Genomic DNA, 13160 nt, shown 5'->3' with positions numbered 1-13160 from the left:
ACAAAGCTGAAGATCGTATTCGATATGTTGATCGCTATAATAAGCTTCCTATCCTCAGCACCTGACATGATAGCTAACTGGGTGGGGTATCTCGTGGGGTTAAGCATGTTTGTAGCTTTAATTCACGAGAGAGTCAGATCGATTTGTTGTATTCCACATGTACTCTTTACATATTTTGCTTGGATTCAAGCTTGAGGATTGGCTCGCACACGAAATTACGGGTAAGTACCTGTAACTCCCACCGTCAATACCATAACCTAAGCTAAAGAGCAGAGTCGATAAATCATGTCATATCTGTACAACTTAACAACCGTCCCCACGCGCCAGAAATATTTAGGCTCAGCCTCGGAGACTATTACCAGGGATCTCGTGTACACTTCTAATTCAACCAGCAATCACACGAACCTCATGAGTCAAGAAGCTTGTTTCAGAAATATTAGAGGGTCGGGGAGTTGGGGATTGGTCGGGTTCCGTGTTCTCGGCTTGATGCATGATATGATATGTGGCTCGATAATAATAATCGTTCCAATTCCCTCACTGACTGTGCTTCTAGCTTTGAACGATAATGGCTGTTAGGCATGATATGTAAATGGAGTACTCTTAGAACCTACGACTATCTTTACCCTGAGGTAGTACCCTTGCTAAGATGATAACAAATTTGGTGTATAGAAATCTGTGATGTAGGTACATATCAGCCCCCACGGCCGATAGTCCTGGGATGTTACCTCCTATAGCACAGCATAACGTATATCACCAACAAGCTGCAATGCACTCCTTTCAGAGAAATGGCTCGTAGGGCTGTATGTGTAATTAACCATAACTCAACCCCACTGCAGCCCATACCAAAATTAAACGAGCTTATTTGCAATATATAGCTGGTCGATCGTAGCAAGTATATCGACATTACAACATATCAAGTCTAGTGAATTTACGGGGCTGAAGAAAACTTCAATTGATCAATACTCTATTTAGAGGATTCAGCACTTTCAGCTTTAGCTGGCGAACTATTTCGGGTAGAAGCGGTAAATATATAATATTATTGCACTTAAGTCTAGGCAGAAGCGCCAGGCATTGATTGTAAGTATTTGTCAATCACAGTATGGTGCGCACACTCTTAAAGGTGACACGGCAGGATTTGGAAGTGGAACAATTGTGGCTGCAAGGTGAGTTTTAGGCCAATCAGAAGGCCTATTTCTAGCATTCCTGCTTTATTCCTGCCACAATTCGCTTTTGGGGGGTATAAATGGGTATAATACTGTTCCACTTTGCTCAGTCTTGGCGCTTTTTACATACAAAAATGCGGAATTTCAAACTCCTAAGGCTTCACAACTAGAATAGATATCAAAAATCTGGTCATATAAGTTAAAGTTTATCACTAGTACTACAATCAGTATGACCCGATTTTTTTTTTAACTTTTTTTGTTGAAAAGCCTTAGGCAATCGACTTTGCCTCATTTTTCGGTTACCTTTAAGAGCGGGCGCACCATACTTGCGGTGAAATTAAGTATTGTCCCAATTGCGCTGGCAACCATTCAACCCCACCAAACTTGAGACCCTATAAAACCACAACCAATAGCTAAAACCAAGTGTGTTAAAGTCGTAGTCATTTTTATGCTCAAAGGTAATTATCTCCTGCGTTAATTATCATGGTTATGGTGGTGGTTGGTCGGCCTAAGGAAATGGTGAGGTCAATGGTTGCTATCGCGAGAGACAATACTTAATTTCACCGCGTTGAAACGCCGAGTAATCAATATAAGGCCGAATGATTAGTTAATAGTTAGATTTATCATGATCAACTGGCTCTATAGACTGTAACCGGCCAACAACTTTTGGCAAGTAAGTCGGGATATGCATGTAGATACAACTCCAAATCCTAAAGTCGAACTTTAGAATACCCGATATTTTTACCGCGGAATTTTAGAAGCTCTGGTAAGTAGTACTAGTAAATGGGCTGCTAGTACGTACTACATGTACATGTACATGTATTTACCTATGAATGTAAACACGCCACAACTTGCAACGACGCGCATGTTGAATATCATTCCACTGAGTCACGTCGTCAATGCATCTATGAAAAGTATTAGTACCCATAAAACTCAAATGCTTGAAATTCGTAACATAGATGTACTCAAGTGCGCTAAGACCGTCTCCTCACGGTCTAAAGCACTGGTTTAGCGGATTTTCGCTGCCAAGGATCTCTGTAATGTAGTGATTACTAAGTACGCAATATTATCGATTCCAAATCAAAAGAATATGGGAGAAAGAAAGGGGCGGTAGAGCATCAAGAGATACTTTCTAGTAGAATAAGAGAAGAACATAAGTAGTTAAAGAAATCAGAAAGAGAAAGATATATTAAATCTCAAAATCAAAATAACATCACTCAAAACTCAAACACCCCTTCTCAATCCAAAAATGAAGACTATCGTAGTTCTTGGAGCTACTGGCGAGTAGGTAAGATCGTAAAATCTGCCTTCTCAATACCAATGGGTTTGAGTAAATACCATAAAAAAAATCTCACAATAAACAGGGCACAGCTATAATAAACACCCTCCTTACCCACCGCACCTACAGAATACGTGCTGTAACTCGAAATCTTACATCCCCCAAAGTACTAGCTCTATTCCAGCAGGGCATCGAAGTTGTTCCAGGTGACTTCAACGATAAAGCTTCTCTCATCAGTGCTTTCCAAGTATGAATATCCCCAACATTGCTAGAGAGAAAAAAGAAGACCACCATTAACTGATCAATAGGATGCGAGTGCCATATATGCTGTCACTGACTTCTGGGCCCCCTTCCTCGGCGGTCTCAGTGCTTCGGAAGCCCAAGCTCTCGAAACTAGACACGGCAAGAACATCGTGGACGCAGCGCTGGAGATTCCGAATTTGGAGCACTTCATCTGGTCGACATTGCAATCGGCGAAGCACAAAGGTGGTGACATTGCGGTCAATTTCGTTGATGGGAAGGATGATGTAGACGAGTACATCAAGAACTCGCCCCTGTTGCCGAGGACAACCTTTTTGTGGATTGGGTTTTATGCGCAGAATTTCCACTGGGCACCGATGATGGTTACCAAGCTTGTGAGTGCTATTCATTCCTTTGGTTAGGACGTCCGACTAATGGTAAATAGATTCAAGCAGGGAAAACGACCTATGCTCACCTCTTCCCAACACCTCCTGATATCCCAATCCCGTTCATCGAGCACAAGAGCGATCTGGGGCCAATCGTTTATGCGATTCTGGCACAGCCAGAAAAGATTTTGAACGGGAGATACGTTTTGGCCACGAACGGCGAGGACCTCACTGTTGGACAGATGTTCAAACTGTGGGCAGAGTCTGCGGGTGTAAAGGATGTAAAGTATATCCAAATAACCGAGGAAGCATACGGGGCGCTACATGGAAAGACGGGGCTGGAGATCAGTAGTGAGTTACAGGTATGGAGCAAGTATGGTGCAGGCTCAGGCAACGTAAAGGCTTTGTCACCAAGTGATTTGGGCCTAAGTAGGGGGAAGAGTATTAGAGAATATTTAGAGTCGCAGGATTGGAGTGGATACTTGTAGGCTTAATTTGAAGAGGATAAACTAGATGTATTATAGGTAGCGCTAGCATGTGCACTACCTGCAGCGCAGCTAGGCAACCGTGTAGAAAGAAAATGATGAAATCCATATGCATATGGTACCTAAATATTCAGGTGATACGGCAGCATGAGGATTCTATAACTGATAACTGGACACCTTTATGAGATAAGTAGCAAGTAATCAGATATTATCCGGGTAATGATTTATAGTAATATCTGTACTATGCCTCGAATCACGCTCGTGATCGTAATTTGCCGTCAAGATTCAATAATCGATTATTTTGGTATCCTATAAATGTGAAGAATTCTAGAAGATTACACGAGAGATTGAATTGATACATAGTGCTGAAACTGACTTTTGTCCTAGATTCAAAATCCATACCTGAAAAGGGGAGAACTCATTTGACCCGAGTGATGTATTGTGATTAAAACTTATATAAAGAGCCTATGTGCACAAAAATGTAGTACTTACATGTAATCATGGTTTAATGGGCGGTGGATTTTCCCTGCAATGTATACATGTAGTAAGTACGAGTCTTTGAATGTGAATATCGAGTGCGATAAACAAAAGGATTCCTGTACGGCTTCTATGGTGATTGTTTTTTCTTAATGGATACCCGCCACTCAGTTTGTGCATGCAAATTCAGTCTTTTCTAAATAGTATAATCTTCCTCGTTGTGGCCAGGAAGCAATATGCAATTATCATTAGTTAATTTTCTTCTACCAGGACTGCTATGTGTACTGGACAAAGAGCCACTCCCGAGTTCGGAAGGGATGCAACATATATGGCATCCACTCTCATAGGTTGGTAGTTTCCACAGGCTGTTGATATATAAATATCTATAGATATCATGGGTAATTAATTGACTTCGTAGATATATTGGACATTGCAATACATGTATCCACTCTCTTAGGCTTTAGCGAATTTGCAGCCGGAGGCTGCATTTCACTTGTAAATATATACTACAGTGCTATGTAGTAGTGAATGTAAGTATCGTATATCGTACATGCTACCTAACTCCGTCCTCCTAACCAAATTCTATAGTTCAACACACTTGCACTAGTGAATGGCACTGTATTTATTCAACCATGTATATAATAGATACGGCGCCCTTCGTAAACCTATTTTACTCACCAGTTTCTCTCACTCTCTCCTATGAACATAACTATTTTTACTCGAAATGGCGATTCTAAACATCCACCTCTACGTCCTCCTCCTTATCTTCACGAATAGCCTCTCACTAGCAGTCTTACGCATCTTTTATACTGACCCTGCTGGTATAGTTCTCGGCTTCCGTTGCCAAAAGGCCTTACTGAACACCCTCTGGTTGATAGTGTCAGTTCTAATCGTTGTGTATAGTTGCGGGGGCCTGGGCGTTTCTGCCTGGAGGTTAAGATACAGATATAAACTGGTAGGCGTAGAGAAGTATCAGTTTCCCCCGCAGCGGTCAAACACAACTTTCGGATCCATAACATCTACATGCCCGAGCATATGCCCTGCTCATAGAGGTCTTTCCCCTAATTCTGTTTGGAGCTCTTCGGACACATGTGTGAATGGATTTGGACCTACAACGCCAGGATTTTCCCCTTCGATTTCGCCAGTAGTATCGCAGAGAGGACATAGGCCTACATGTAACGTCCAGACAACACCAGGAGTACCGATTCCTCTCATTTCCCCAAACTCAGAGGGAAGATATTCTTTAAACAGTACAGATTCTAAACCACGAAATACAACCTCCGGGCCTACAACACCCTCCAGCTGTAGGTTTACACCTACAACGGTACAGATTCCAGAATCTTGCCACTTCCCGTCAAACGATCGGCTGTCGACTGGTGTATACCGAACCTCTAAAGTGCCATTTTATATGTCAGCCTCTGACGTTTGCCCATTACCGGAACCCAGGAGACCAGAACAGGCTTGGTCCGAATCTTCACATGAGTGGTTGCAGGGGAATGCTGATAATTCACGGCAAAGTGAGGAAGACGATAGCAACGGGCATTTTGACCAGGACACTATCAACAGTGAGCCAGAGTTTAGGGAAGAATGTATTTATGATGCAGATGGCAAAAAGATTACACTTTATGGGGTGTGATGTGCTTTTGCCACGCATATGCGGCTTTCATTGGTTGGATAAATTTGCAGGGGACGAATATACATTTATTGGGATTTGTATGCAAATAGTTTACAGAACCTGGGGAGATTTTATAGCAGTATCAGGAGAAGAAGAGATAGACATATTGAAAGTATTATCATGAAATATATTCCATGGCTGCACCACCGCTTTTGCAACATCAATATAGAACCAATTCATTATATATAATTAACTCCACATATTGATAAGCAAACCAGGTATTATAACTAAAAACGCAAATAGATCTCGAATTCTCATCAACTAAAAGTCTCATCAACTCAAATCCATCCCACTAACATCACCTAAAAGCTCATGACCAGCCATCAAGTCTCCATCACCCAGCATACCCATATCATCTCCCATTCCCAAATCAACACCTCCAAGGTCAACCTCGACGTCCCCAACTCCTCCGTCACCCACGTCTCCGTTTCCTGGGGCCCCGCCAACATTTGCGTGGTGATGTTGTACCGGGCTAAATGGTGACATTTGCCTCTCTACTCTTCTCAGTACGCCCCTCACAGCCTCGGCTCTGATGTTATCGCTCCCTCGCTCTTCAGCTTCCTCGGCTCGTAGTGATTCAAGAAGCCCCATTCGCCCGTTACCGCTATCCTCACCGGAGTTCGCCCCGACGGAAAGAATGAAGGACACTGCGACGTCCTCCGCGTATCCGGGTGCGGTACCCTGCATTCGACATTTGACAACCTCGCCGATAATTCCCTGGACTACGGTCTTTGCCCCAAGAACTCTCCATGCCGAAAGGATGAGGCGATGGGTGTACGTCGTTGCTGGGCGAGCAATGTTGATATCGCCCTGGCTTACGCTCCAGGTGACAAGATTCTGAAAGGCGATTCCAAGACTCTGGATCAAGCCCCCGCCACCTGCATGGTGTGTCCAGTTCTCCAGTTCCTCTCTTGTCGCGGTGCCAGCTCGTTTGAATGACGTGTATGGTTGAAGATTAGATACAATCTGCTCCACAACCTTGTGCTGAGATCCCGTGGTCCCACGGCGGATAAGTTCCCGGAGGACACGATCTATTTGTCGGGCAGATATCGAAACGACTGTGCGGTGGACCTCTGCTGCCTCGGGGGAGATATTTGGGACAATCAGAAGAGAGTGGAGTATCTGTAGGGGAGTTGTGATATCCTCATGATGTTCCCAGAGATGATTACCCAACCAACCTAATCCACAAACTAGGGATGGGAGTAGAAAGGGCTCAAGAAGAAACGCAAAACCTTCTTTTAGTGTATCTAACTCGAGTACACCCTTTTCACATGCTAACACACTTTGCATGAATAATGTGGGGACAAGCCTGTAAAAGTCTTGCGGTCTACAAGAGCTCATAAGACCATCAGAAATGCCTTCACCCTCAAAGATCTCACGGATCCATCCTCCAAGCTGTGCATGCTTGTCTGAGCTTCCTAGATTCTCGATGCGTTGAGAGGTTGCCTCTCTAGGTAATAATTGCGGAATAAAAGAATCATTATTCGGAGTTCCAGAGGCGGAGAGATCAGAGAGAGAAAGGTCGTAACGATGTATTATTGTTAGGACAAGAAGTAAGATGTAGCCGAACTCCTCATATATTGGTTGATATTCACCTAGGCACGATTAGACAGACTTTTAGGCAATACCATGGGGGTTCCTACTTTGATCCTCCTCATATCGCCATGTATCCAATAACTCACATAGCGGCTCGAGAAGATACTCTGGTTTGACAAAAAGCAACATAACATCCAAGCTACTAGTCTTCCTTGTTAAAAAGGAGCATACATTCCTCAGGGGCATTGTTTCCTTTTGTTCACACATGCCTCTCATTATCTCTACTACAGTTCTCACCACTGCTCCAGAGTTTCCTTCAACCCCTTCGATCTCCTCTAGTAATCTCTCGACTCGATCTGGGTCTTGAGTACACGAATTTACTAGATCGCTAAGCTCGTATCTTCCTGCCACCGGCAAAGCCCCGAGTGGTAGCTCCCCGAGTATACCCTGAATGTCTTCTTCGCCAACTACCCCGTGAAGCGCACACGCAAATAAAAGCTCTTGGCGGAGGTCAACCGGAAGATCGCCATTGAAGAGCATGTCTGGATTTGTGGTAGTGTTATGGGCATACGGATCGAAAGAAGAAGGAGTCAGGTTGGTAAGGGTGGATTGGTCAGTCCGAAGAAGCGCTTGGCTGAGTGCGAACGATGCAGTAAGAGTTGATGGAGAGAGACGGGCAAGTATGATGGGGACCTTATTCGTAAGGAAGGAACGATGAAGAAACAAAGTGCTCGCAGGTTCGTTACGGAGGATTGCATTGGAGATGGTATCAAGGACGGCAGTAACAAAGTCTGTAAGGAGAGTGCTTGTATCCTCCCTGTATCTGCTGTACAGATATCCAATTACTGCCTCATCATCTACCTGTGGCCTTCCAACTAACTATAGGCCTCATAAGATGTTAGATAAGGCATCCTCCTCAATTGGAAAGCTCAAAGGATCCAATAAGGAAATGTTGAACGCACCAGCGCATTGAGCCACACGAATAGGCCTCCTCTCGACCATACAACTGGTCCTCCTGCGCCATCTCCGCCGTCTCCCATACCCATCATCATCCCATCAATTTCGTTCCCAGCGGCATTCTTACCGGCCCGCCCGCTGGACCGGTTCTGTCTGGGGGACTGGTTTTGCCTGAACAAACTCTCCATTCTTTGCGCGAGGCTCGGATTTTGCGCCTGAATATATTGCGTAAACAGACTCAAACTAGTTTGGAACATCAGCCTTCTCTCCTTTCTACCTCCCTCTCCCAGTATTCTTCCAGCGTCCACGTTCCCGCCAAGCGCAATCACCAGCTCTGCTAATGCCTCTCTCCGACCTTTGCCCTCACTTCCAGAGCCCGGCATCCCTTCCACGTTATCCCCTGTTCCGGCATCATCCAACATCATTCCTGTTCCTGATACGGCCATAACAGCCTCCATCCAGTCGCTCAGCACTTGGACCGCGCTCCATACCGAGTCAGAGGATTTCGGCTTTTTGGTTCCCAGCACGGTTGCCAGGACAAGAAATAAATCCGTTTCCAGAACTTCTCTATTTCCTCCACTGTTAGTAGCATCAGGCGATGTAGACGCTGTGGACCTGGCGGGAGAGGTCCGTAGTAGAGCGAGGAGGATATCCGCGAGGCTGACTATGTCCTTTTCAACAAGGCGCTGGACATATTGTAGGTGCAATGGGTCAACGATTGCAGTGAGCTGGGGTGATAGTATTTCTGCACATATCGCGGGAGGTTGCAGAGGTGCTTTAAGGAGGAGCTGGGTGGTATATTTCTCGAACTGGTAGAAGAGCAAAGTATCAGCTTGACCGCTAATGCGGAGAATCGAGTGGGGGTATACAGACGTGCTCCACATCCGATCGCTTCAGCAAACATTTTTGAAAGAGCTTCTGAAATGTTTGAGAATGGGGATTCGTGTTGAATGAGGAAGAGCTTGCCATGGCGCGTTGGTTGAGCTGTTCAAGGCTTCGGTTTAAGACCTCGTCTTTCTCTGAGGTACGGTATTTCATATTCTAATGCTACGGTATATTCTGTCCCACCGGGATTCTGATCCGGAGATCATGCAAATCTTGTGTAACAACGTACGTAACTAGACTAGATGTACCGCGAGAACCAGTTAACTACGGGTTGGCCCGGTGTTACCATCGCGAAGAGTACATGTAGGTATTGACGGCCTAGAGTAGAGTATGATATAAGGTTTTTAACCTAGTGCCGTGTCAAATTGGAAAATGGGTTATTGGCACACAAATTGGGTTGTAATTATTGCCGAGCCTTTTCGCCTCCAAAGTTTATGTGTAGGTTTTTAGTGATGCCATTCAAATACTTACGTACAATATACTGGTATTAACCTTGAAGGATCCATAACTTTAGATTGTAGATCTATCATAGGAGATTGTGGTAAAGTCATGGGACTGGAAATATCAGAATCGAGCCTCTCCAAGCTTGCCACAAAACATGTCTCTCAAAAAGTGCAGTTTTGTACACTATGCACAGGCAGCTACATGTAGAGTAACAACCAAGCATAGCACTCTACATGTACATGTACATGTAGCCAACGCAAGATCGATATGTGCATGTAATGTATACCTACAAGGGTTTGGTCAATTGACTGTGAAAACATATTATTACAATCAAGAAAACCCCTCTAACCTTTTGCATACAATGTACGTATCTCCACCCATCTGTTAATCCATCCAGCATTTGTCTACATATCCTTTATAACAGAATCTAGATATCCGCATACACTTCGAAGCTTCACTTGTACCTGCCTACTGTATACGTCTGCAAATCTATGCTGGCTCCTTCGATAAACATTTTCTTCATGTTCACCTCTTTTCCTTTCAGTTTATCATCCTTCACCCTTCAGTTATTCATACTTGTTGGGATCGGCACCATCCTCTCCCTCTAACAGCCGGATTTCCCGATCGCTCATCATATTCTATCCATAAGAGCCTGAGGGGTTGATATCCTTCCATTCAATGGCCACCACGAAATCTAGGAATGCGTGTCCCAACATCGGAACGACAAGAGTGGCTATGTATCCTCCAGCAGCTACAGTTCATCTCTCAACTACAAGCAACTTGTAGAAGCCATCCCACACGGTACTACTCCGCCCTGAATCTCGTACTGGCGACCTGTGGAATATCTTCTATGTGGGCCTTTTGCTGAAACGGATTTCCCTCCTAAAGAAAGGTCTTCTCGAAAGGCTCGCATAGCCAATAGGCTGTACAATGCCCATTGGAAGCTCGAACTAAAGGAGTGGCCTGTACGAAAGAAACAAACCCCAATAGTGTTCTCAACGCAAAACCCAACCGAAAATGTGAGGGGCATTGGAAGAGGTAGAGTTACTGAGGAAGGAGCTCGAGGCGAGATTGAGATTCAGGGGCGACGTTTAAGGGATTCCTTTCATCGAAGAGAACAGCGCATAGCAGCAAACGGTTGTGGAGAGTGCTGTGGAAGTGTTTATCGACCATAGGGATACACAATCGACTTTACTACAATGGGGGCCATGGATGCATGAACAGTTCAAACGAGTATATCCTATAAAAATACAACAACGGAAGACCTCGTGAAGTAAAGCCCGAGCCAATCCGAGAGCGTCTCAGAGTGTGTGATCCGAAGCCCATGTTGGAATGGTCCTCGATGCCTTTTATTTAGAAGTTGGTGTGCATGTGTTTTGTGATTTCAAATCACACAAGTTGGAAATACTGGCAGCATGTTCAGCGGAGTGCAAAACAGCAGGTGTAAGCATATATACCAGAAATGTTGAGATTGAGATAGTACTACCTTACAGAATTATTTGAATAAAAACAGTTCATGGGGTTCGAACATATTGAAACATGTGAGAAAGTTGTATGGGCAAGATTTATAGGGGAACCATGAGGATCTAAATCTCTATTCTCAAGGCCTTACAACTTACTCAATTTCTATTTCGAGGATTTACGCTAGCTACCAAGGGTGACGAGTGATTACTCATGATCCAATTTACCCTTGTAATAGATTTTGTCCCTCCTAATCTGGCTCCCTCCCGATACGACTCTAGTTCTCTCAATCCTACTCTGTCAATCCATAAATACTATGAGTTACAGGTATCTTTATATACTATGGTCAACAGAGTAACGTTAACTGTATGTGCTATATATAGTATATTAATTAAGCCAACCACTTACACATGCACCTCATAATTAACTTAGTACTTCCAGAGCCCAGAGTGAACTTCAGAATAAATTAATTCCAAAGCTATATACATTGCATGAGGCGTGTTGTCATAACGAGGTAGACTTGCGCTGCTAAGTCTCAGAGAACCTCATTAGATCTGATATATTGGCATCAAAACGACTCAGCCTCGCGTCTACTGACTCTTGGCCTTGTGCAAATTCATTGGCGGAGCTTAACAATACCACAAGCTCTGCCACCGGATTTAATGCATCAAGGAAATGCATCAAAAAAAAGCACCTATTGGGAAAGTCGTTTGAAAAGCGTCGCGAAAGTCGTCGGGAAATGCAGCAAATCAACCTGTCGGGAAATAAATCAGGAAATGAATCAGGAAATGAATCAGGAAATGGATCGGGAAATGGATCGGGAAATGGATCCTGGGCCCAAACTAGGCTAAAAATTTATTTTTCGAAAAAAATGACTTGAGTTGGGATTGAACTCAGGTCATGAAGGGTTCCAACCACCTAGTAACCACTAAGCTTTTGTTTTGTTATAGATAACAGATTATTAAGTCTTGAAAATCTATAGTTTTAGTTATTTTAACATTGGAAAGTCATCACAATTAAAGTCATCAGAAAGGTATCAAAAAAGGCATCCACGAATCCCCGAAAGGCATCAAAAAAGGCATCAAAAAAGGCGTCCGTTGATGCTTTTCCAGTGGAAAGGCATCCCTTGATACATTTCCACTGTACTGGAAAAGCATCGAAACGATGCCTTTCCAAGAGACGCTTGCTGGAAAGGCATCACCTTGACGCCTTTCCCAAAAATATTACTATGGCAGGATGCATTTCCTGATGCATCTACTCCCATGGTAGAGAAGGCTACTAAGTCAGATCTCACACTCGCGAGTGAATATTTACCAATTATCGATTATTAACTTGGGCACACAAACCTAGTGCAGAGATCTAGATAGAAACGGACAATCATTCAAGACATTGGCTAGCTAATGACTGGTCGTGGCGTTGCGATCTTCATTGCCGTCTTCTAGTTAGACCCCCTATATAGGATCCTGTAGCGTCTGCCAGAAAAGAGGATATTGCCTAAATATTCTTGAGTTGGTTGTTTTTCACAAAACCAAGCGAGTGGGTATGTTCAGGATATTACGATATTGGTATATGGTCTTTCCAACGGCTGATAATTTGGGTTATATACAGCCACTCAGCAAAAGTGTTCGTGATTTAGTTTTAATGTCTGGCAATTATTTGGTCTCTGTATATACAGCTTTAGGCCAGCTACAGATATTGTTGGGTGAATACACCAAAGTCAACCTTGGCCTAATACATAAACGCGAGAGCACTACAGCAGTGAACTACAGTCTCGGAAATGAGGGTAAAATTGCTACCGTAGGGCTACGGTATTAAGTCAAGAATACTGGTTTAAACCAGCATCGTAAGTAGAATACCATATCGATACCATATCAATACCGTATTCTTACAGCATCACTAGCGTATTGACTAGAATACGGTAGTGAATTTCTACCCCTTTCCGGTACTATAGTACACGTCACGAAGCAAAAGTTTGAAGGTTTAAACATATATAACTAGCGAAAAATAGCTGCATATGAAGCATATACACACTACATGTAGCCAGCGGGGCACTAATGAAAGGATCCGTGTTATGGTGTTAACTACATGCTAGGCTGAGAGCTACAGTCGAAGTGACCCGAGAACCTGTTCAACGTTTCGTAATTCCCACGACATTCATCCACTAAAGAATCT

The 13160-nt window shown here is 43.8% G+C and overlaps 3 protein-coding genes across 3 annotated transcripts; 2 read left to right on the top strand and 1 right to left on the bottom strand.

Annotated features, from left to right (window-relative positions):
- Positions 1-2412: 2412 nt before the first annotated feature.
- H6S33_008748 (uncharacterized protein) lies at positions 2413-3556 on the top strand (the record flags this gene model as incomplete). Its single annotated transcript, XM_044840204.1, has 4 exons — positions 2413-2447; positions 2572-2689; positions 2751-3077; positions 3128-3556. 4 exons carry the CDS (start codon positions 2413-2415, stop codon positions 3554-3556), a joined length of 909 nt encoding a protein of 302 aa, XP_044687604.1.
- Positions 3557-5438: 1882 nt separating this feature from the next.
- Positions 5439-5666, top strand: H6S33_008747 (uncharacterized protein; the record flags this gene model as incomplete). Its single annotated transcript, XM_044840203.1, has 1 exon — positions 5439-5666. The coding sequence occupies one exon, from the start codon at positions 5439-5441 to the stop codon at positions 5664-5666; it is 228 nt and encodes a 75-aa protein (XP_044687603.1).
- Positions 5667-5978: 312 nt separating this feature from the next.
- Positions 5979-9236, bottom strand: H6S33_008746 (uncharacterized protein; the record flags this gene model as incomplete). The annotated part of the gene is made up of 4 exons (XM_044840202.1): positions 5979-7300; positions 7349-8120; positions 8204-9007; positions 9072-9236. 4 exons carry the CDS (start codon positions 9234-9236, stop codon positions 5979-5981), a joined length of 3063 nt encoding a protein of 1020 aa, XP_044687602.1.
- Between the last annotated feature and the right edge of the window lie 3924 nt (positions 9237-13160).

The sequence above is a fragment of the Morchella sextelata genome, assembly GCF_020137385.1.
Source record: "Morchella sextelata strain SCLS chromosome Unknown scls_28, whole genome shotgun sequence".
Taxonomy (NCBI): Eukaryota; Fungi; Ascomycota; class Pezizomycetes; order Pezizales; family Morchellaceae; genus Morchella; species Morchella sextelata.
This window is presented reverse-complemented; position numbering and strand designations above follow the sequence as displayed.